The following is a 26,366-nucleotide window of genomic DNA, read 5'->3' as shown; positions in this document are numbered from 1 at the left end:
CTCCATTTCCTTCCCTTCTACTATTTAAGAAACTAAAATTTTTACCTGTATACTTCATCAAGCTTAATGCCTTGAATTTTTTCCTCTTTATTGACATCTAAGTTGGGTTTTAAGGAAGAATGAAATTATATTTGTGTAATACACAATCTTCCATCTTTACCAGAAATCAGCTCTTCACATTAATAATTTCATTCCCTCCTATTGGGATAGAACCCCAATGACCACCCCAAATCTAAACCACGTGCTTTCTGTTCTCGATCTCAGTTTCTGGTTTATTTCCTTCACAGTATTCATCATAATCTAAAAGTATTTAGGTAATTTCATTTTATTGGGCTCCAAAATCACTGAGAATGGTAATTGCAGCCACAAAAATCAAAAGACACTTGCTCCTTGGAAGAAAAGCTATGGCAAACTGAGATAGCACATTAGAAAGCAGAGATATCACTTTGCTCACAAAGGTCCATATAGTCTTAACTCTGCCTGACCAGAATGTAAGGTTCATGAGCTCAGGGATCTTGTCTGTGTTGTTCCTTCTCATTTTCCCAGTACTTTGCAAAGAAGCACATGACAGGTGCTTTGACAGGTATTTGTTGATTAAAGCGAACAAAACTGTAACACAAATTTAAGGGCATAGTCATCTTTTTTATCTTTATAGAAAATTCAGTTATCTTATGCAAAAAAGAATGTTCTGTTAGCAAGGTTACAAAGATTACAAAGAAAAATTTCCAGCCCTTCGATAAGACTGTAAGTTGGCATAGCCACATTTGATGTCAAATTAAAATATTAAAAAAAATTTAAATGGATATCACTGTTTCCCAATTTTAATATACATACTAACTGCTGAGGACCTTGTTAAAATGTAGATTCTGATGCAGTAAGTCTGTGGTCTAAGATTCTGCATTTCTAAAAAGCTCCCGGGAAAGGCTCACAGACCACATTTTAGATGCTAAGGATGTATGTATGCTGTAATTCAACAATTCCATTTCTTGATATTTACTTTCGTGAAAGATTCGTTCCTGTGCACAACGAGCAATGTACAGGGATCTTCAATGATACCTGTTTTTCAATTGTCTAAAACTGGAAGTGTCTTAAATGTCCATCATTAAAGGAGATGCTAAATGAATTAAGAAATACCCATACTATGGACTACTAAGCAGGAGTTTAAAAGATAAAATAGATCTACATGAATACAGATGGACAACCTCTAAGAAATACTATTGGGTCAACAACTTGTAAACCAATACATGTTTGATAACAATATATAAAACTCAGACTAGTCTTTTCCAACTTGGAACTTGTACTGAGAGGGAAGATTAAGAGTTCTTTACCATTATCTGAAATACTTCAGTATTTTATAGGGTACTATGTTAAGTGCTAGTTATACAACCAGAGCTGAATTTAAAAAGGAAATAAAGTATGCTCCTACCTAGATGATTCTGTAGCTCTCGTGTCTGCCCGTCTTCAGTTGGAGTAATGAGATCCCATATGAAGCCTTTAATTTTCTCATCTCCTCGGTAGTGAACAAGGCAATATGCTAAGAGGGCTCGGCAAATTATTTCTACATCGTGCTCGTTTAGCTGCCTTTTAAAACGGCCATGAGACAGAATCTCTCTCCATCGGCCCCATCTGTTTAAAAAAAGGTATATTTACATTAATATTGGATGAAATCCTAGAGAAAAACATAACTCATGGATAAAAGGCCTGAAAACTGCAAAAAACACATCTTGTCATTAACAGGATTTACCTAATAGTTTTTTTTGTCTCCAATGAATAACATGCAGAATCATGGTAATTTCTAGTATTATTTTATTCAATAATGGATAACAAAATTATCCATTTTGTTACTGAATATGCAAATCTGAGAACAATAAGGAGTTTGACATTAGCAATACATTTATAATTTTAAAATTTAAGGTACTCATCATTCTATTAAATATGTTAAATATATAAATGCATGATACTTTAAAAATAATTTTATTGATTCTAACAAGACAAAAAGTATACTAGAATATAGTATATTTTCCTATAATTTATATACCAGACTACTAACAGTAAACATTAAAAATAATATTTTACCCATAAACTAGCAGATTTTTCTCTACTCTAAAGCATTCAGTTCTTCCATAGCCATTCGAACGCTCACAGGGTCTCCGAAGTTTGGGCTTTTCATCTCCTTCACTTTCGGGTTCAGATAATTCAGCTAACTCGTCTTTTGTGGCACTGAAGGGTCTTGTTTGCTTCCTAATTCTTGGAGTGTCAATAACCAAGCTGTTCTGTAAAATTTAACAGCTATTACTTGAAGGTCCTTTTACTATTGTGCTTCTAACAATATTTTACATTTTTACCTTTCAAGCTGTACAAACGACAAAATAATTACATAAAGCCAGAAGAAAGAAAATACTAACGATTCCACTGACCTACCAAATCAACTTAAAATTTTTAGTATTTCTTTAAAATCCTTATTACCATTTGTCATAAATTCATATTACAATCATAGGATAAAAAGAATTTGGTATATTACTTTATTATTAATCTGAAAATTATTATATTGTGCTTCTACAACCATAAACTATATTTTAAACTGAATTTATGCATTGTAATCATTTTCTTTACCTAATTCATAATTTAATTTAGATTGTCTTCAATTTTTAAAATATACAATGTTAAAGTAAATCTTCATACTTTATCCTATAGATAAGTCCAAAGAAGTGAAATATCCAGAAATACAAATATCGGTCAAAGGGTATACTTTTTTTTAATGGATCTGGAATCATGTTTCAGTGTGTTCCAAAAGATTCATACTAATACGCTTGCTGCAGTCCATGGGATCGCAAAGAGTCGGACATGACTGAGTGACTGAAGTGAACTGAATATACAACAAGCAAGGTAGTAAGTATATGAACCTCACTACGTTCAATGCACTTTAATTCATTCAAAACAACTTAAGTTGACAAACTTACCTTTATTGAGCAATTTCTCTAAATTAGGCACTATGTTATGGGCTGCAGGCGTAGCTGTGACTAAGACAGCTTTCTGCTCAGGAGAAACTGATAGTCTTGAGGATCAGACTAATGTGTAAACAAATGCTTTTCAGGATACAATACGTTATGATACAAGATGGGTACAAAAAAGGCAGAATGATTTACAAAGTAGTGATTCTTGAAAGAGATTTTCAAGAATGAGAAGTAGTTTGCTAGGCATCCAAGAAAGAGATGGCATTATAAGTGACGAAAAGAGCAATGGACCTTGAAAAGGTATTCTCTGTTCAAGTCCTAGAGCAGAAAAGGGTAAAGGGTAGTGGGGGAAGCAGACCAGGCAGGTTCTGCTATCCCACAGTAAGTTATGTACACAGGGCATTGAATTTAACGGGTTATAGAATGTTAGTATGTCATTACTCATGACACTGCTGCTAAGTCGCTTCAGTGGTGTCCGACTTCTGTGAGACCCCATGGACGGCAGCCCACCAGGCTGCCCCATCCCTGGGATTCTCCAGGCATGAACACTGGAGTGGATTGCCATTTCCTCCTCCAATGCATCAAAGTGAAAAGTGAAAGTGAAGTTGCTCAGTCGTTTCCGACTCTTAGCGACCCCATGGACTGCAGCCCACCAGTTTCCTCCGTCCATGGGATTTTCCAGGCAAGAGTACTGGAGTGGGGTGCCATTGCCTTCTCCGACTCATGACACTAACCTTCTCTATTAAGTTCTTTGACTGCAAACTTACTAGTTTTCCTTTTGTAATTAATAAATATTTTGAAAGATATATAGAAGTTTAGCTTCTCCTTATATTTTAAACTAATTTTAGAATTCATCAATAGGGTGGATTAATTGAGATTTTTCATCTCTCTTATTCCTTCTACACTTATTAACTGGCATCTTCTATGTAAGAAAAAGCTGACAAGGACCTAGTGTATAACACAGAGAATTATACTCAATATTTTGTAATAACCTGTAAGGGAAAAGAACCTGAAAAAAAAATGTATTTATAATGGAAACACCTTGTTGTGCATGTGAAACTAAAACAACACTGTAAATCAACTATACTTCAATAAAAATTAATTAAAAACAAAACAAAGAGTTATTCCTTCCCCTGTCCCCCCCCAAAAAAACCCTTAGTTTTATTTTCTCAAGTAAATTTACTTTCTCAAGTAAATTTCAAGTTTTTTTTGCCTGTAATCTGTAAAGATTTTATTTCTACCTGTGATCAATTTACATTAGCGCTTTTTTAAAAAACTGTTTTACAATGTTGTGTTAGTATCTGCTGTATAACATGAATCAGCTATAATACATCAGCTTTTATATAATAAAAATACTTTCATATATACTTCTGTTACAAATAGTCACCAGTCAGCACCTTTTGCCATTACATAATTTTTTGTCATATATTTAAATATGCCAATTACTTCCTTTGTGATTTCTAATTCAGAATGTTTTCCCATCAAATATTTGATAAAATAGAAATCAGATTTCCTATTTTTCATGTTTTGTTTCAAAAATACATTTACCACAAATTGGAGTTTACTTGGTATAGAGCATATTATTAAAATGCTTCACCAATGCTAACTGAATATTCTAATCATGATTATTACATACTTCCTTTTCCTCTAATGCTACTTATTTACATCCTATAAATTGATTTTCTCCTGTTCTTATTCTATTCTTTGCTCTCTATATATTTCTTTCAATATCTTAATTCCTTTATTATACATTAATATACTTTTACATTTTAAACATATATACCCATCTGTCTTCATGATACTTCTTGCTGGAAAATATAAAAAATTTTAAACAATGTATAAATCAGAAAACATAACTGTACAAGTGTTAAATGACTATGTTGTTGTTTAGTCACTACGTCACGTCCAACTCTTTGCAACGCTGTGAATTGTAGCCCACCAGACTCCTCAGTCCATGGGATCTCCCAGGCAAGAGTACTGGAGTGGGTTGCCATCTCCTCCAGAGGATCTTTCCAACCCATGGATTGATCTGTGCCTCCTGCACTGGAGGGCAAGTTCTTTACTATGGAGCCATCTATATGCTTATATACATTTATTCAAAAAATCCTTACTCTATAAGATTATCTATAAGGTACTATTGATTTGAGCCATATCTATCATCTCTGACCTAAGCTGTCACCACTCTCAACAACTCCCTATGTTCTGACACAAAGCCATTTCTATTTCTGGAACACACTAAGCTTATTTCAACCAGTGGCTCACTACTATTCCCTCTACCTTGCAATTTTATTTCTCATGTCTTTACATTGCTGCCTTGTTCTCATCATTCAAGTCTCAGGACAGATGTCCCCTCAGAGTGATCTCCCTTGACCACTTTACCTAATGCTATCTCCATTCCTTCAGGTATTCTCTACCATCTTACGATTTCATTTTCTTTGGTCTCAGAAATTATCTTATATATTTGTTTACATACCCACCGGAATTTATAAGCCCTATTAAAGCAGCAGTTCATCTGTCTCATTCATTTTAGTCACAGCACAAGAATGGTACCTACTTCACAGTGTGCTCTAGCTGGAGCCAGACCAAATACACAAGTGTCTGTGTATTACCGTTATATACTTTAAAAAAATTATAAACCAAGATCACACTGTAAGTACTGGTCTCTCTCTCTGACTCTCTGAAATTAACTATCTTATCTTAGGGGGCTTCCCAGGTGGCTCAGTGGTAAAGAATCTACCTGCAATGCAGGAGATGTGGGCCTGATCCCTGGGTGGGGAAGATCCCATGGAGGCTGAAATGGCCACCCACTCCAGTACTCTTGCCGGGGAAATCCCACGGACAGAGGGGCCTGGTGGAAAGAGTCGGACATGACTTAGTGACTAACACATCCTGTTTCAGAGCTCTAAGTGAGTATTTAGGGATTTACATGATGATTTTTACTTAGTGCATTAGATAATATATAAGTACTGATTAGTTTCTAATTTTTTTCTAAAATGAACAATGCAGTGATGTACATCACTGTACCACATTATCATTAAACATGTGATTATTGCCGAGTCAGATTCCTAAGAGCTGATTTAATATTCTTGAATATTTATTATTTCAGAGGAATTTTTAGATTTTGTTTGGTTATATGAACAAATTGTTAACATTTTTGATTGGGATTGCATTTCTATGTTTAAACTCAAGTTTAAAATGTATAGTTTTTCTAATTGACAAATCTTACAAATAAGTTTGGTAATTCACTTTATTAAAATCATACATGACCAGTAGGTATACCCCTAAGTGTTCTAAATAGTTTTTCTACTATGAAGTAGATTTCCTCTTCCATAATTTTTCTACTTCTGGTAGTACTGATAATTAAGAAGGCTAAATGTCATATTTATCCTCTATCCTGTTAATTCACTAATTCATTAATTTTATAGTGGTTTGCAGATGCCATTGACTTTTTAGGCATATAAACATGCCAATATGCAAACAGTAATATTTTAATAAACATCTCTTTTCTAATTTACTTATTTATAATGTTTCACACAGAATTATACTTATTTCCAAAACATATAAACAGTAATGATTATTTGGCAGTCGCATTATTCTTCATCATAAAGTTTTACATTTTAAAAGGCTATCTATTAAAATGGATCCCATGTATCAATGCTTAATATAAATTTCTTTAAACCATTTAGCAGTTATTTTGACAGTAGGTAAGACTTACAAACATTGATTCCTATAAATTATTAGACAGGTGTCTTTCGAAGTGAAGTTATATTATCAGTTCCATGAATTCTGTGTTAGCTTTTGGCCCTTTCTTAACTCCAAAGGGTTTTAAGTTTAAAAAGCCACTTTCTTTTTTCTTTAAATTTCATAATACTTATTAAGCATAATAGATTCATGTACATAAGCAGAACCGGATTTTAAATTTTTTTAGTTGTCAGAATTTGAAAATGCTACTTTCTTGATTTCTTTTTTCTCCTTTTATAGTTGACTAGATCATGATTAATGAGATCTAACACCAAAAAAGCAAAATGAAGGCTAAAGAGTGAAATAAAAGTAATCCATTATTTGAAGACAATTAGAAAACTTAAAAACGCATTATAATTTTAAGACATAAATGACCTCCAAAATTTAACTCTCCCTGTATTACAACCTAACATGTCAGGTACCTGAAGAATTAAATTGAAGCAGTGCCTAGTAAAATATGTTATCATTTAACTGCCTTGTATCAATTTATTTATGCAGATAAATTTCAGTAAGTACATAGTTGAACACCTTAAAATATTATAATAATAAAGTATTCCAAAAGGTAACTTTTTTTTTAAGGGACGGAAATACTTACTCTACCACTGATGGCATCTATATCTATTTCTGCCTTTTTCGCCCATTTTTGCCAGAAGTTGGGATCATCTAATGAAATATCTGTTCGGTTTCCAGATGCCACAAAACTTGCCTGAAATACATAATGGTAATTTTTCAAAATCCTTTGAAGCTTAGAGGAAAAATCTATTAAAGTATATCTAAAATCTTATCTCCTCATATTTACTGTGGACAGAATTTGAATTCAGCATATACATACCATGTACACTCAAAGGATGTTCCAAACTGCAATGATCTGAAACACAGCACAGCATCTGCTTATGGCAAAAAGCTTAATACCAACAGAGGCTGGAGTTTTACGAGCAAAGTCAAAAGAATTATTTAACTTTGGGTAAGCTGGTATCAAATCTTTTTGGTCAAAAAAACCACATGATACAGAATTGATTTTTAAAAATACATGAATATAAAGAAATTAGGTTACAAGAATTTTAAACGTTTTGCCCTATACAGTTAATTTTCTGGTATTTCTCCTCCTTTATTTCCATCCCATTTTTAAGTAGATATGTCTCCTTAAAAATGCAATACAGAAGATGAGAAATAAAGAAAAATGAGTCACTGCCTGTTTTTATTTTAAAAACTCTTTTCCTAACAACAAAAATACTGCATAAGCACTGCAAAAATTAAGAAACTACAGAGGAATAAAAGAAAATAAAAATGATTTATTTTCTTAAATATTATAGAAATTATATAAAATCTTTTAAATAAATCAAACTTTAGACATTAAAGTTTGACACTGTGATTCACTAACTGTGATTATCTGCAACTTAAGTTCCTAAAAATAGATATGCTGCTTCAGAGAAAAGTCATCACAGTGCTTTATAAAAATGAAATATGTGGTTAAGATATATAATACTTTAAGAAAAGAGCCTAAACAGTGGCAGATTTTATTTTCATCCTCCAAAATCACTGTGGATGATGACTGTGGCCGCAAAATTAAAAGACACTTGCTCCTTGAAAGAAAAGCTATGACAAACCTAGACAGTGTATTAAAAAGCAGAGACATCATTTTGCCGAAAAAGGTCTAGATAGTCAAAGCTACGGTTTTTCCAGTAGTCATGTACAGATGTGAGAGTTGGATCATAAAGAAGGCTGAACGCCGAAGAACTGATGCTTTTGATGCACTGTGGTGCTGGAGAAGATTCTTGAGAATCCCTTGGAAAGCAAGGAGAGCAAACCAGTTAATCTTAAAAGAAATCAACCCTGAATATTCACTTGGAAGGACTGATGCTGAAGATGAAGCTCCAATACTTTGGCCACCTGAAGGAAAGAGCTGACTCATTGGAAAAGACCCTGATGCTGGGAAAGACTGAGTGCCAGAGGAGAAAGGGGCGTCAGAGAATGAGATGTTTGGACGCATCACAAAATCAACGCACTTGAGTTTGAGCAAACTCTGGGAGATAGTAAAGGACAGGAAATCCTGGCAGCCTGCAGTCCATGGGGTTGCAAAGAATGGGACATAACTTAGCAACTGAACAACAAAACTTCTATGAAAACAAATGGAATATAGTCACATAAAACGATTTTCAAAGGAGAATATAATTAGTGAATGACTGTAGGATAATGGCTAATTATCTGAGGTATAATCAAATGATAAAAATCTTCATTTGCATTTCAATGGAACTTTAAAATGCAGAAAATTACACATAGGTAATAGATAACTGAAAGTTTTAACACTGAAAAACTGATGGATGGTATCAAGGAATTAGTGTTGGAAATTCCCAGGCAGTCCTCTGGTTAGGACACTGCACTTTCATTGCTGAAGATGTGGGTTCAATCCCTGGTTGAGGAACTAAGATCCCAGCCCCCCATATCCCCCAAAAGTGTTTACTATATTTAACTAAATCTAGTTAGTCTTATTATGCACCCTGCTCCATATATGTAGTGAAGAAAATCAAAGTGTCAGTCGCTCAGTTGTGTCCAACTCTTTGTGACACCATGGACTGTAGCCCCCCAGTCTCCTCTCTTCATGGGATTATCCAGGCAAGAATACTAGAGTGGGTAGCCATTCCCTTCTCCAGGGGATCTTCCCAAACCAGGGATTGAACCCACGTCTCCTGCATTGCAAGCAGATTCTTTACTGTCTGAGCCACCAAGGAAACCTGTTCCATATATGGAGCTTCTTATCAAAAACTATTTGGAAATGCAAAGAAACATGTACTGGAATTAGTTACCAAAACCACTGAAAACAACTGAGGAACTGAAGTTCTGGAAGTTCTAGGGAAAAGCCAAAAATAGTACCAACTTAATGCCTTGGGTGCCACTACATAGTAGTGCCACATCCTACTATGCCCAATGCCATCAGACAGTGGCATTTCCACACAATTACAGAAATGAAAAATTATAAGTGCAGGCGTATGAGGTACCTCTTCAGCTACTGTAGTGTGTTACCTCTTCAGTAAGCTCTTTTTTCAAATGCAACAATTACTATCTGGTCTGAAGGTTTAAAATAGACACTTAAGTGCTTAAGTATTTCACATTCTTAGAGTACAGCTGGTTATGATTAGACACCTGAGGAAAATAAAACTCACAGAGCACTTTATAGTACGGAAGGAAAAGGTCAAGCATGATTATTGTGTTCTCCTTTCAGGACAAGAAAAACTCATCCATGTTAACTGCCCAGGGTCACTAAGCTTCTGAGCCAGAATTCAAGTCTTTGCTGTTCTGACTTTTCATGATTATTAGAATTAACACTCTAAATGAAGATATGCCTTCATTAATTAAAAAATAATTAAGGAGAATATCCCTATGCTTAGTTTAACTAACAAAGGTCATTTCTATGACTAATACCTTTTGGTTAAATTAACTAAACTTCAGATAATTTCAGGCAAGAGGGGGAAAATACATAGTGTGTACATAGTACGTTGACAACTTGAGTAAGGAATCCAAAGGAAACAAGATTCCCAGGAAAGAAGCTAGACCCAGGGTATATCTAACCAATCATGACTAGTTTTACTTCTTAACCTTATACTTCTACAGTATTTCTTGTTTCCACAACACTACTTTCTTCTTCTTTGTTCTCTATTGACTCCCAAATCTGTATCTGTAACTTAGGCAACTCTCCTGGATATCTCTGCTTGGATGCCCTATAAATGTCACAAATATAGCAGCTCCAATATTTTATCTTCTCCATATAAACTTCCTCTTCTGCATTCTCTATTTTACTTTAATGACACCAGAAATAGGGCTAGAAATTTACATTAAAGTTATTTTTGACACCTCCTTCCACAAATTTCTAACTGCTCATCAATTCCTGTTGATTCAAATGGGTCTCCACTGCTCTGGTCAGCCCATCGACACAGCTTACAGAAGTCTCTTATCTGGTCTCTATACTTTCAGTCTTTCACAATTCAATCTCATTCTCTACACTGCTGCTAGAGTTAAATTTCTAAACCAGACACCATTATGTCCATTTTCTGCTTGAAGGGATTTAAAAGCTTTTCAACTGCCTCACGATCAAGTTCAAATTCCTCAAAATGGAATTTTTTTGAGCTTTTCACAATTTAGGTCCAATCTCCCTAACCTTCATTTCATCTCCATTTTAATTTACTCTGCACATCCATACACACCTGCACCACAGTTCTTGAAATCTTCCTTGTAGTTTAGCAACATATAGTTCATTTCTGTGGCTTTCTCTTTTTGTAACACAACTCAATTCAAACTTCCTTCCAGAGTCAGCTTAAATGTATTTCCTCTGCAAAGACTTTCTTGATTTGTTGTTCTCCCTTTTTATGCAGAATTAATACTTTCTCTTTTACTCTTTTTCAGTGACTAGAATCCTTTCATTTTAGTATTCCCACCACTTAGTAAAGTACCTGACAACACGATTACATTAGTTTGCTTCCTGAATGCAAGAGGAAAATTTTCATATGAAGACTGATACCATTATTTTTGATGTAGCACCTGGACTACCTGCCATACTACACTAATCTCCATAAAGATGTACAAAGACTTCTGGGTTGGAAGTGGAGAGGGGACAAAGGAAGAAAATGCAGAAAGGAAATAAAGTGTGAAGGAGAAATCTGTATGAATCACTATAGGTGGGACAGAATACTGCAATAAAAAACTCTTTAGAAGAACACAAGATATACGTTTACCAGCAGGGAGGCGGGGGAGGGAAGAAGGGAAGAGGGTGGGTGTAAAGGCAGCTAGTACATTTTAAAAATGTTTTCCCCAAATAGGAATGTTAAAATAATATTTATTTTCAATACACAAACTTCATCTTATTCTCCCTAAACTTCATTTAAACACTTAAAATCAAATTAGAAATCCTTTCTCTCCTTTAAGTACTCTAAATTATTATAAGTTAATGTAAAATGATTTAACCTCCTACACTATGTTACTTATATTTTTCTCTAATTTTCACATGTATGTTCTTTCATTTCTTAATTTAACTTCTACTCTAATTAATACTTAGAACCATTTCTAGTTATGAACCCCTACTCCATCCATTTCACTAGCATAAGAATACACGTGAAATTTGATATGAGAGAGCAGATAAAAATGAAGGAAAAGAATATATTACCTACTTCTTTTGAGTAATTCTGTTTATTTAAATATTAAGTAGGTGCTCCTCAAATAATAGTAAAGTAAAAGACCGTTAAAATTTTTTTAGGAGAGAACACTACAAGTATAGTTATAAAATATCACTCACTGTTACCTTGGCAAATGTTGACCCACGTCCTTCTGATTCAATTGTAATGGTTTTTGTACGACGTAGTAAAATCTGATCAATATCTTCTTCACAGAATTTAGAGCCTTCATCTTCTTCTTCCATAATGGCACCATAAGCACCTCTTCGAAGCAGATCTTCTATTTCCTTTTTGGAAAGCTGTTGAATCTAAAGAGTAAAAATTTTGGTAATAATTCTGTAAAGTTCATAAAATGAGAAAGTATCCCTAAAGAACATTAAAAACCACAGAAGTCATGTTTAAGTTGCATTTTGGGCTTGGGGAGTACCAAGAGAATTCTCTGAAGAACATATTGAAGTTGTTGACTCCACTGTCTTTAAACTAAGATCTGCCATTTGCCCATGATAACTTCAGTTAAAACAAAGCCTCTGGGGCAGGTAATCTTTCAAGGTTCTTTTTAGTACTAGAATCCAGTAGTTGTTATAATCACAAGGTACAAAAAAGATTTTGAGGGGAACAATGCCAAAAACATCATTTATAACAAGACAAAGCCAATGGTAGTAGTTTAGCCCTAAAGAGACCAGTTTGAAAACTTTTTCATAGAAAAAATGTGGAAAAACAAGGAATTCTATTTTGACGTGTCATAATACAAACATCTTGAAAAAGAAGAATTTCTTCTTTTCAGAGTAGTGAATCCTACTCTTAGGATTCACAAATATTGGAGCTATATAGACAGAACAGGTTCCAAAAGTGTTATCTAATAAATACAGCTCTATTCTAAAATTCCTCCTTACATAAAAATATCTACTTAGTGTTCAATATGGGTCAAAATTAAATAATATGCTATCTGGGGTTTAAATTAAATGTAAACAAAAACAGGAAAACTCCAAGTAAAGAAGAAAATATACATACACCACCAACATTACTTTCTCTTCCACTCATGCTCTGTAACACAGCCTTATCTAGACCCAGCTTCAGACTGGCTCGGTCAAACATCTCTCTTTCATATGAGTTACGAGTCACCAGTCGGTAGACTTTAACTGCTTTATTCTGACCAATTCTATGGCAACGAGCTTGGGCCTGTAAAAAATGAAACGTTATAGATTCAATTTATTTTATAAAATAGCACAAAAGGCATTACACATTAAGCTATCTTGAAGGAATATAAAAATACGTATAAGAATATTTTAGAAACTCCTGCTACTGAACTGCATATAACCTGTCTCTGGAAATGAAGGCAGAGCTTACTAAAATGAGAAATGATTCCAAAATCAGCAATAAATTAAAATTTAAATGTATATTTCAGAGAATATGAATCCATGAAGAAATATCACAATCAGCAATGAGTTAAAATTTAAACTATGCTGGAGAACATAAATCCATGAAGTAATACTATTTCTTAAAGAGCGTGTCATCAATATAATTCTAGACAGGAACATAAATTCTATGAACAAACTTTTTTAGCCGCTGGCTTTAAACATAAATTTTAACTCTAAATTTCTAGTTTTTTTTTCTCCCTGCTACATTATCAACAATTCTTTCAATATATTTTAGTTAAGCTGGGTAATTCTGAGAGGGCTAAAACCTTAAGGTGAATAACTTTGGAGGCCTAAATTTTACTTAAACATGCAAAGAACAAATCATCTAATATGTAGACATTTTGAAAGTAAAGACAGCAGAGATTACGTAAGAGCTTCATATATTATCTCAAATTCCTACTGAACTTAAAATCTGATAAATTTTGAACTAGATTATACAAATGAAAGGTTAAAACATTATTGCTTATTAAGTCAGGTATATTCAGGTATATTCTCAAGAATAATATCAATTACAGTACTACTGAGACTACTATGAACAATAAAAGAAGCATTTCTCCAATACTTTGTTCTCATGTAGTATCCTTCCTAGAAACACATTTTCTGTAAACTCTGACTCATTGTAACCACTAATTAATATTCCCATACTTCTATGAAGTTCAAGTAGTCTTAATTTAAATGTATACATTAATTTTCTCTAGTATTTCATAAAAAGCAAATTCAATTATGTCTCAATTCTATGCATACTACATTATGCAATGATTAAAAAGATGAAATCAGAAGTAAGCACTTATTTTTAAAGAAGTAAAATAAGCTATTCTTAAACTTATTCTATGCATTTCACAAATATATATGATATATTTTAAACAATTAAATATTATACTCAAGTAGGTAAGCCATTTTTAGAAGATATGTAATCTAAATATTTTATTATATTTTATTGTCATTAAATTAAAATAAAATAATTTCATCTATTTTATTTGGCACTGATATTTCTTAGGGAAACATACATGTTAATTGTTCAAATAAAAATAAAACAGGTTATCAAAGATAACTATGGAAATTTTAAAAAATTCTCTTAGCCAGGGAATTGGTTTACCTGAAGGTCATTTTGAGGATTCCAATCAGAATCAAAAATTATACATGTATCAGCTGCAGTTAAGTTGATGCCCAATCCACCAGCTCGGGTACACAGAAGAAAGACAAATCGATCCGAATCAGGTTTACTAAATCGATCTATAGCAGCTTGTCGAAGATTCCCTCTGACTCTTCCATCAATTCGCTCATATAAATATCTATCAAGTGAAATGCAATAAATTTAGATAGATGGATATAATGAAAATAAAGGCATTCTATCAAATTGACAGACACATAGCTATCAGTTTTGCTGCAACATTAATGTTTACTACAAAATTAAGAAGTGATATTACCCCAACTAGTTTCTATGGTTTTATAATTCTCAGTGTTTGTGCTAAACAGGAAACACAAAATAATATAAAGTTACAAAATCTCTGCATTACTGGATGTACAGGTAAAAAGCTTTACAATTAATATACTTTACTGATCTAACTGGGCTTCCCAGGTGGTGCTAGAGGTAAAGAACCTGCCTGCCAACGAGACGTGGATTTGATCCCTGGGTCAGGAAGATCCCCTGGAGGAGGGCATGGCAACCCACTTCAGTATTCTTGCCTGGAGGATCCCATGGACAGAGGACCCTGGTGGGCTACAGTCCATAGGGTCGTAGAGTTGGCAGGACTGAAGTGACTCAGCATGCATGCACCAATCTCACTATAACAAGTGATTTTTTTTTGGTGGGGGTCAAGAAGCAAAGGTTTAAATAAAACTTGATACAAGATTTTTCTGTACCTTAATCATGTTACTCTCTCAATTGATATACTTGCTTGTAAACTGTAATTTATTAACAGCAAACTACAATGCTAATTCTTCAAAGTCATCACTGCCAAATAATTAAATTTTAACTTCTTTTATCCTTCCTCATTTAACATAAAACTGAGAAATTGCTAGACATCAATAAATATAAAATACATAAAGACTTTGGAACTAGAAGAGGAATACACATGACTCTTGCCACACCTTTTCTGGTTTAAGACACTTCTTTCCACCTATAATTAAGTCTTATCAGCAGTTGCACTGTTATCTCTGGGGCCTGTGAATGGGGGAGTGTGACTCCTAATACTGTTATTTCTGGATCAAAGAAATCTGAGGTTTTCCATGAAATTCATCTTAAGTCAAATTTATCTTTATCTTATAAAGTTCTTTGTGTAAAGACATCAAGAAAATGCAAGAATGGCTATTTTAAGACTATTGCAATTTAATCCTCCTTCTACTTTGTATAAAACGGAGCATACAAATTTTGGAATAAGACTAAATGAGAGAACACTGACACTAAAAGCGGAACTGAAAACAAAATGAAAAATAAAAATGTACTATAAAATATCTGAAAATATAAACTAGCATAGACTGATCTTTACTTATTAATAAGGGTCAAAATATCATAAACTAAAATTACAGCTGAATCTTCAGATTCTCTTTGATATTAATGTGTTGATTTCTAGTTGGCCCACAAATACTCTGATAAATATCTTACTTATCTAAATACTGATTAGATATTATTGCAGAGATTATCTTACTATACATCAAAAAACCAAACCAAAACAAAAAAACCACATTAAACACATGAGAAAAGGTGAAAGCAAGAGCAAATATTATACAGTGTACAATAAGTCAAAGTCCAGCAAGTTCAGGTTCTAATTTTAACACTGAAAAAGATCTGAAAAAGGATCTTGAATCATTTTCTTTAATTTTGAAGACGGTTATTAAATCCATTTAAAATGTCGCTACTACAAGGTTAACAAACACATCAAATAAAATGTAACCTAATACACCCATCAATAGGTCAGCAAATATCTGTCAATGTGCAAAATTTTCTTAGTCTCATTAGCCCTGTCTACTATTGCAAAATATGTAGGTTAGGAAAACCTGATATATAATCTTAAACAATCTTTATGTACAGATTTAAATGGATTCTAATCTACGTAAAAAGGAAGACTTGAGTAAAGTTGGGTTACAGTAAACCATTCTGCAGAAACTTTAATACCATACACTTAGCATACTTTATAGTATAATTCATGGTGAATTACATGCCTTACCTTTTATGTATAAGATAGTCCTCCAGGATATCAAGGCAGCGTACCATTTGAGAGAAGATGAGCACTTTATGACCTCCTGCTTTCATTTTGGGAAGCAATTTATCAATAAGGACCAATTTACCAGCAGACTGGATCATTGCTTGAAGATGAAAATCAGAAGCAGCTGGATTATATGTATCTCTAAATTCTCCAAGTATTTTCTCCTCAGCACCTGTCAAAAAAATATAAGAAAATAGCATCAACACACAAATGCAGATACTCTCAACTACTTTCTTTTTAAATTAGTGATCTTCTGTGCTTCTTTAACACATTAAATTTTTCTAATGTAGGTACTAGAACACCAGCCTATAATTCCACTGAGGATAAAGACAGCGTCTTAAGCATTTTTTTAATCTCCCAAGATAACTGGCATAATGTCTTACATAAATTTATGTTTGTTAAATGTTGAATGGATGTTCTTAGGATAAGAATTAGTGAAAACACAGTTCTATCCTAAGTGAGTAAACACAAACTTTTAAATAAATTTCTAGTATTTAAAAACCAATACAACAGTCATTACCACTGCAAGGTGATCATAACCTAGATGTGTCTATAGGCATCCTGCTTGCCATCAAAACAAGCAAACAGGAAAAATTAAAAGGGAAGTCAAGTTTGACCACACTTCTCCTATAGTCTAGATTAGCATTAAGGGTGCTTTCCTTCCCTCCAGCCTGTCTAGCTATAAGAGTACCAGAACTGCAAGCAAGTTAGATACTGGCCTAAGAAATAGCTTGTCTTGCATAAAGAGTATACTACCAGGAAGTATACTCTTTATATATATATATATATATATATAAATATAAATATAAATATATATCTTTATATCTATCTATCTATCTATATATATATATAATATCTATCTATCTATCTATCTATCTATCTATATATATATACTCTTTATATATACTCCCAGGAAGTAAAAATACTCAACTGTACAGACAGATCATTAATAGAGGAGCTAACAAGACCTTGTTATCAGAGCACACAAATTTAGAGACAATAACTAGTGTATCCAGACTGAAAAGAAACCAGGAAGAAAAATGTAAATTCAGAGATTCAAACATGGGCTTTACTGTCTTTGTCCATAAGGAGGATTAAGCTGGTGGAGGAACTGCACTCCACGTTAGACTGATCACGTCTCCTACTTTTGTAATCTGGTAATGCTAACATGGGACACTGTTAAGAAGTAGCTCACACTGCCCCTGACTCTGGAACAACTGTAATCCCACAGAACACCAGGGTGGACAGTCACAGGGTCAGTGCCTTTCCTTGTAGCAGCTACTACATCTGTGTTACTTTTATTGAGCATTTGTTATTTTTTCATGAGTATCTGTTGAAAGCAAAGGATTTCTTTGCAATCCTTTTCGACTACCTTTGATAAGATACGGGTGATTACAGCACTTCCTGAGCTCCATCATGGTATTGACTAAGTTGGGTACATTAGTCTGCCCTGCTCCTTTGGATAAAAATGAAAAGTTCTTCTCCAGAATAGCCCGGTAGTATTTTTTCTGAATGTTAGTAAGTTCTACTTCAATGATGGTTTCTTCCTTAGGTGCCAACTTCTTTTCCACATCTTCTTTCAATCGTCTCAACATCATTGGTTTCAAGATAGCCTGAAGTTTCTGCACCTGCATAAAAAATGATGGACAATATAGGTAGCATACACATGCATAATTACAATGAGAAGAGATTTGATGTACCTATTTACAAAGACTAATAGGATACCTGTTCCTCTGTTTTCAGATCCCCAAATTCTTGCATAAACGTTGATTCAGAAGGAAACCTTAGGGGCTCCAGAAAGTGAAGAAGACTGAATAGTTCTTCAACTGTATTTTGGAGAGGTGTGCCAGTCAAAAGCACCTTGTGTTCCTATATAAAGAAAGAACATCATGCCAATATCATATACTATCAAGTCCATCTCAATCAGCATTGTGCTAAGATGATATGAAAGTTGATATAGATTATCAAATGTTTCCATGTTCTTGAAAAGCAAACATTTTTCTGACCATAATTCAAGAATCAACTCAAAATATATCTCTACCCACTCATCTTCATTAATTGACTCTGCATTATTCTCATAATAGCTTACTTTGTCTGCTATTAATTTTTACCTATTGGTTTTAAAAGAAAAATAGTAAATAATTAAAGTTTATTTTTAGGTTTTTATTCAAGGAAACAGACAAATTCTTGAGGGGTACTTAGCCATTCTTGGTATGGTAATTAGTATACAAAACAGTGCTCATTCTTTACAATTTAGCAGATCATCACTTGACTTCTTACAAAAGAACAAGTTCTTACATCATTAAAGTAACAATCCAACAATGTGAAAGGCTGACTGGAATATTTCTGAGCTAGAAATGCATTACAAATTAAACGTAATAGTAACAAAAGGAAATAAAAATATTTTAGTGATACTAGTATAAAGTATTTAAAATCTGATTTGAAAATACCTCTAAATTCTTAAGCAAAATATTTCTATATGTATCTGCATGTCTACGTAAGTATTTGATGTTAGTAAATAGTCTAGACTGATATATACCAATCTGTAAATACTGGAGTAAGGAGTGGAGAGTACGAGTGGGCATGGATGAAGACTATGAAGGAGCACTTTACTGTTTTACTTGATGTAGTTCTGTACTTTATGTAGTTCTTTTACTTTATGTAGTTCTGTGCAAATGTACTTGAGTCATTTGTTCAAGTGCTCACGTACTAATTATGTGATGCTAATTAAATCGAAATGTTAAAAAACACAAAATACTTTGACTTGAAAGCAAACACATTAATAAGATGACTTTCAAAAATCCCATTAACTATAATAAATACATGCAGATACTTTATTCCTCTATGATAAAATGATCTGAATAATATTTTAACTTTGGTGAAAGGGCTTTTTATTGAGGAATTTAGCCTTAAAACTTATATTTTTCTTTTCAATAGGACACTCTTCAAAGGTTTTCCTCTCTTTTTAAATTACAAAATTACTAAAGCTTTTAAGAGAAAAGTGCTAAAAAATTTAAGTCTTAGAAAACAGATGAGATTTTTTCCCCTTCCTAATTAAAGCAAAATAATCTTAATTATCAGATAGAAATTAGAAATCTGTATTTTAAAATTAAAAAAATAAATAAGTTTTTGGCACTAGCTCTTTTTACTATGTAGCTAAGAAATGGAAGTCATTAAAATGACATTAAGTTACTTACCAGATTCATGAGTTTCAGACCTTCTAGAAGTTTACAGTTTTTATTTTTTAACCTATGTGCTTCATCAATAATTACACATCGCCATTCAATTGCATTAAGCTCTCCACAGCCTCCAAGAATCATTTCAAAAGTGGTGATGATGGCTTGGAATCGGTAAGCTCCTCGAATAATACGGCCCTAGAAATTTATTACCAAATGTAATAATTTGCTAGAATGTCTTGATCATAATTTTTAATTCCTATCAAGCAGCATACAAATCACTTAATGACATTTGCTATAAAACTATTTTCCATAGAAATTTTTATATATGCAGAGATACTCCCTTAAAATGAGGAACCTTAGCATTAAAACTATTAGATTGTAGTTTTCAAGAATGTTGTCAAAAATTTTGCCAAAACAATGATACAATTAATTATATCCAAAAAAGTATTCCTTGATAAGACATTTGATAATTTTTAAGAATCTTATTAACAATGTTAAGTCAAAAAAGAAATGCTTATTATAAAATCTAGCCAAATAAATTTCAGTGTTTATGTTTATTATTTATATCTATGACTCCACACATATAATGGCAAATAAGTAGTAAATATAAAAACTGGCCACTCATGTCATTTAGTTAGCAAGTATTTATTGGGTGTTTATGTGCCAGACTCTGTTCTAGCTGCACGAGATAGAGCAGTAAACAAGACAGACAAAACTAATTATCCAATTGGAACTTACATTCCAATTACTCAAATATAGAACATAGCCATTAAGGAAAAAAGAAACCCCAAGATTAAAAAACAAAATCAAAGAAATTATGTTAGAAAGTAATAAAGGTCACAGACTCAAATAACACAGGGATGTGTATGGGAAGTATGGGCTTGGAGGTGACCATTCCAACTCTATTTACAATGGCTGGGAGGCCATCACTAAGAAGTGACATTTGAGCCAAGTCCTGAAGATCAGGGAGGAAGGCATGTTGATATCTAGAGATCTGGACCAGGAAGCATTCTTGGTAGAAATAGAGAATGTGAATGCCATAACATGGGAATATCTTTGGCAGTATTCAAATATTAGCAAGAAATCCAGTGAGACTAAAATCCAATGAATGGAGGGGATGAGGCTGTATAGGGTCTTGAAAGCTGTGGTGAGGACTCTTGGCTTTTACTTTGAGCAAGAAGCTATTAGAGGGTTTTGAGACAAGAAGTATCATGATTTGACATATTTTAAAAGAATTCCTTGGCTGTTCTGGTAAAAAATAGTCTGAAAAAGGCCAAGGACAGGATCATAGAAACCAGTTAAGAGGCTGTTGTAGTAATTCAAACAAGAGATCATCAATGGAGGCCATGAGATTTGGAGGCCTCCATCATCAATGGAGGCCAGTTCTGGATTTAATTTGAAGGTGGAACCAACAGGATTTACTAACGGATAGGAATGGAGTGAGTTTAAGAGAGGATTCAAGTTTTGACTAAACTTTTGGGATCAAACTAGAAGCTGGGGTTGCCATTTACTACCACGAGGAAATGTAGGATTTCAGTTTTGGACATGCTATGTTTGAGATGTCTATTAGATATTCAAGTGGAGTAACTGAGTAGGCATTTGCATATGACTCGAATTTAGGAAAGAGGTTAGAATTGTTGATATAGATTTGGGAGTTTCCAGCAGTACAGATGGTAATTAAGTTGTGTGACAGAATAAAATCTCTGATGGAATGAGTATGGATATAAAAAGTAGAAGACTGAGCCCTGGGTCACCCCCAAGTTTAGATAAGACAAGAAGGAATCACTTAAAGGGGGTTTCAAAAGGAAAGTGATATAGGAACAGAATAAAGTTCTAGATTCCAAGTGAAGACAATGTTTAAATGGCATTGAAAACTATAAACTATTAGGAGAAATGAAGGGCTAAGAAAATCATGTGATCTGATTTAGATTTTTAAATTCCTATCAACTTAAATTACAGTAATTTTAGAACAATTCATATTGATTGCATACACTGGGCATTAAGCTGAACAATAACTCCAGTAGAATATTAGAATAGGTACAAAATATAAGTCTACACAGCTCTAAAAACCCGGGATATGATGCATTCAGTTTCAGGGGTATTGTACTGTTTAAAAACAAAGGTTCTTGAGTCTGACTTGGGTTTATTAATACCAGTTTTGCTCTGTGATTTTAGGAGAAACAGTATCACTTCTTTTTACTTCAGCTTCCTCATTTGTAAGATATCACCTATTTACAGGGTAGCTATTACAAAGATTACATGAACTACTACATGCAAACTGTTTAGCATAATACATGGCACATGGGAAATACTCAATAAATGTCTGTAGATACTAGTGTTATTATCTATTACTTTTTCCAGTGCAATTCAGAAAATTACAGCATAATTTTGCCATTTCTGTGATTTCAAATTATTTAATAATTTGGAAAAAAGCAGAAGTTAAATGTTCATTTAATTAAAAAATATATATATTTGAAAGAGTTTAATCTGAAAGTTATTTCTATATTTAAAGTATAGATCTATTTATCTCGTTACATGAGACATCCTTAACTCTTGAAATTTTAAACCCTTCACACAATATTCTAGAATGTATAACATTTACCATAAAATATAATTTAATACATACTATTCAGTTTATAACACATCAGGAATCTTTCAGCTTTCTGGCTATCACATTTATACCAAACTCATGAAATACATATTAAATCTTAAACTTCTAATATTTTAAAAATACCTTAAAAAAGCTAGAGTAAATGGTTTTAATGATATTATACAGCTCTAAAATTCTACAAATGTCCAATTAAGAATAATAAAACACTACGGAAGGAAATCGAACAACTTAAGTTGTCATAGGCTCCAAAAATGCAAAGTTGATAATTTTCAGTAGAACTGATTACAGACATGCCTAATTTCACAGAAATCTAATTGTTTCAAACATTAAAGTAGAAGAAAGTTAATTTTACTGATATTCAGCCTTAACTAAATAGAAAATCAGTTATAATTGGTAGGCAAAAGTAAAAGGCTATGCACTTTATCTTACCTTAACCTATACCATATCTCATGACCTGGCCGTATGTTATAATGATCCTTATAAAATGTTAAGAATCAGTAAAAGAAAATAAAATATTAAGGTACTTATTGAGGCAGAGTGCCATAATCTTTTCTAATGAAACAACACAATTTTGTGTGAAATGTGTTTTAGTTAACTTTGTTTCTTATTTCTTAGTAAAAGTTTCACCTAGGAAGAGTCAAACTACTACTAAAAACTGCAACTTGGCATTTCATGTTTTCTAAACTTAACCTTCTGCTAGGAAATTCTTTCATATAATGTCATCTCAATTTTATGATCTGTATATTTAGCAGAAAAAGAGGTATCCCTTCCTAAAGAAAAGTGGTCAAAGTAAAATGGAAAATATTCCTCTAGAATACGGAGAAGAAAACCATCAAAGCAAAGGAAGAAAGACACAGAGGTATGTGTGTACCAGTATACAAAACAACCCAAAATGTCTAACATCAAAACTCAATGAACACACAAGACAACCTACGGTTTCACCCAATGGGCATTCAGACCCATGGTGGTCAGTGAAGAAGTAAATTTTTTAAATGGAGGGAAAAAACCGGAAGATGATCAAAGAGACAGTTATTATTTTTAAAATAAATTTAATGTGTATTTAAAACAATTAATAAAACAATTATTCTAGCTAAAAAATTAAGTAGAAAATCAAATTTGTACATTTGTATAAATCAGCATACTTCCTTCCAGTAAACTACAGTGTGAACTTGCCTACTTTGGTCATTTCTTTCTTCAGCTACTAAAATTTATTGTAAAATAAATATGATGAATAAAGAAATCAAACTAAGATCTAAGTAGGCAATTAAAATCTATCACAAATTTGAAAGTAATTAATATGTAATGCTTATCTTTTTAAAATCTGACCTTTCAAACAACAAACAAAATCACCAATAACACACCTGTGAGTCCCTGAAGTACATCTCATATTGCTGTATCATTTGTCTGCTAATCAGGCTCCCATGATAAACCACAACATTAATATCAGTCCACGTACGAAATTCTCTCTCCCAGTTTGCAATAGTAGAAAGTGGAGCAATAATCAGGAAAGGTCCTCTTATACCAGTCAGAAGGATTTCGTAGAGGAATGTAATTGATTGAATGGTTTTGCCAAGACCCATTTCATCTGCTAAAATGCAGTTTCGTCTGAAATAAACAAATATATTACCCATGTATATTTTGGGTTTTCTGTATACTACAATGTTTTAAAAGATAAATATAAAAAAAGCAGAGAGATCAGGTTAAAATACTTGCATTTATAAAAACGTGAAAGTTTCTGAAGTGCAGATTTGATTAAAGATTATAATTTTATTATAGTATTGCAAAGGGAAAACTATAGATTTTTTTGTAGCTCCAAAATAAAGATACCACCTGTTAGATACTTGAGTTTTTAAAAGAACAAAATGGCAAGAACAAAGCAAACTAAATGTTATTTATTCAGGAAACATTTATTAAATGCCTTCTTATCTCAGGGATATATATATATATATATATATATATATATATATATATAAAGAACATGTTCTCTGCCTTCCAGGGGCTTGCATCTATTAGAAAACAGACATAAATAAATAATCATGCAACGTGCTATCACAGAAGCACAAATTAAGAACTGGTTTTCAATTCTGGCTGTGTACTGGAACAGCCTAAGAAACAATTACCCATGGCCTTCTCTACATTCTGATTCAATATGCAAAGTAGGATAAAAGCAACTGAAATTTCTAAAATAAGCTGCACAGATGATTGTGATATATGGCCAATTAAGAATCATCAGTGTTAAGTTCATTATGGAAGCTCAGGTGAGTAAGTATCTAACTGCATCTAGAAAGGCTGAGAGAAGTTAAGACTGCCTTCAGAGAGGAGGTCAGTAATGAGCAGGGTTTTGCCAGAGGGCAGAACAAAGGGGTACAAGTGTCAAGAATACGATTAACTGGGAGGCAAGAAGTAGTTTAATATGGTTTTGAGGGAATGGTAAAGGAAGGGATATTACTAAGATAAGCAGGGGTCATAAAGGTTATGGACATCATTTTATTGAGAATGAGAGTCAGTGAACATTGTTAAAGAAACCTGATGAGATTAGGTTTGTACTTGAAGCTGACTCTGGTGCCACGGGAATACTAGAAGGTGAGGTGACTTGAAGTTGGGACAGTAATTGGGAAAGTACCAAAATAATAGAGCAAAGAATAGTGGACCTGTGGACTAAGGTAGGAGGGATCAAGAGAAAACTGATTCTGAAGTTAAATACATGTTAGAATGATCTGGACTTAATGATCAATCAGATATATGGAGTGTGGGATGACAGTCAGATTTAAATTTGGGTGACTAAGTAAGTTGTATTATTCTCAACCAAGATGTAAAATGTGGAAGAATAAGTCTGATATGGACGAAACAGGAAATAATAAGGTTAATTGTGAATTTGTTGTGTTAAAATATCACTGAGATAGACATTAAGGAAGCAAGAAGCAAACAAATATGGGCTTGAATTAACGCCTTAGAGATGTTACTGATAAGTGAAGACACAGGGGGCGGTATAAAGTTTGGCTTAGGCAGAACAAACATGTAATATGAGAAGACAGCACATTGGGAAAGAAAAAGAACCAACACTGAAAGGGTAGGCAGAGGAAGAACCACCAGGAAAGACTATTGAAAGGAATAGTAACAGAGGTATTGGAGAGCTAGGAGGGTTAACGCTATGGAAGCTGTTGGAAGTGAGAATGGGAGAAAAGTTTAAAGAACGTCTAGAACTACTATCCAATGCAGCAGAGACAGCAATTTAAGGCTGAAAAAAACACTGTGGATTAGAAAATTAAGAGTTTCAGAGATGATACAGAATTAAAATCCAAACGACAGGTTTAAGGAGAATTGGAGATAAGAAAACAGGAAGAGTTCATGATGACTATACTTCCTAGACCTCTACCTTGGAAGTTACAAAGAGCGATCAAGGTAGCTAGAAGGAAAAACAGAGCTGAGAGAAGATTAATCCTTTCCTTAAAAATTTTTATATATAGGTTAAACCCAAATTTGTTCACAGACTGAAGGGATGGCATTAGTCTTAATGGGATAGTTTGAAGATACAACAGAGAAGGCTGATAAATGATTGAAGTGAGGTTCTGAAGACTAGATGAGATGCCTGTCAAGAGTTGAGGTTGTAGCATCAATCTTGGTTCTGGGGAGGCACCATTTAACTTCTGAAAGGAGGACAGAGGCATGAATGGCTAAGGATGAAGATACATTTTTAGGCCTGGGTGTGAGAGGGCAGGCAACAATCTCAATGAATTCAAATACTGGTCCTAGACTTCTCTAAGAAGCAGTCATATATAGTGAGTGAAGGGGGTAGGGTTCTGATAAAGTGCTTTAGGAAAATGGTATAAGTTTAAAACAAGCAACTGAGAAAGGGTACTGATAAGAGAAGACAATTAAAATTTTGTTGACTATTTTACCAGGAAGATTCTCTTGGGAAAAATGATAACACTTAGAAAATATAAACAAGGGGAAGAGCACTGTGTGGGATAACAGATCCCCCTAACTCCATCTGATGGAGTTGATGGATGCACCATTGCCATGGACTCATGACTAACTGTTACTTAGTGAAACAGAAGAATCATGTGACAAGTAAAAACACAGAAAAATGATTCT

General features: G+C 33.3%; 1 protein-coding gene across 14 annotated transcripts in view; it reads right to left on the bottom strand.

The window, feature by feature from the left end:
- The window catches only part of CHD9 (chromodomain helicase DNA binding protein 9), a 226,055-nt gene that overhangs the window by 38,090 nt on the left and 161,599 nt on the right, over positions 1-26,366 (bottom strand). For all 14 annotated transcript variants that reach the window (XM_061387182.1, XM_061387184.1, XM_061387181.1 and 11 more), the window contains 11 exons: positions 23,633-23,876; positions 19,679-19,855; positions 18,207-18,350; positions 17,854-18,109; positions 16,443-16,653; positions 14,372-14,567; positions 12,869-13,036; positions 11,986-12,165; positions 7,291-7,401; positions 2,077-2,273; positions 1,427-1,626 (listed from right to left, as the gene is read on the bottom strand). In XM_061387182.1, coding sequence (XP_061243166.1) covers positions 1,427-1,626; positions 2,077-2,273; positions 7,291-7,401; positions 11,986-12,165; positions 12,869-13,036; positions 14,372-14,567; positions 16,443-16,653; positions 17,854-18,109; positions 18,207-18,350; positions 19,679-19,855; positions 23,633-23,876 — 2,084 coding nt within the window. The remainder of the gene's footprint in view (positions 1-1,426; positions 1,627-2,076; positions 2,274-7,290; positions 7,402-11,985; positions 12,166-12,868; positions 13,037-14,371; positions 14,568-16,442; positions 16,654-17,853; positions 18,110-18,206; positions 18,351-19,678; positions 19,856-23,632; positions 23,877-26,366) is intronic.

Source organism: Bos javanicus, chromosome 18, assembly GCF_032452875.1.
Source record: "Bos javanicus breed banteng chromosome 18, ARS-OSU_banteng_1.0, whole genome shotgun sequence".
Lineage (NCBI taxonomy): Eukaryota > Metazoa > Chordata > Mammalia > Artiodactyla > Bovidae > Bos > Bos javanicus.
Note: the sequence above shows the minus strand (reverse complement) of the source record. Positions and strands in the feature narration are given on the sequence as shown.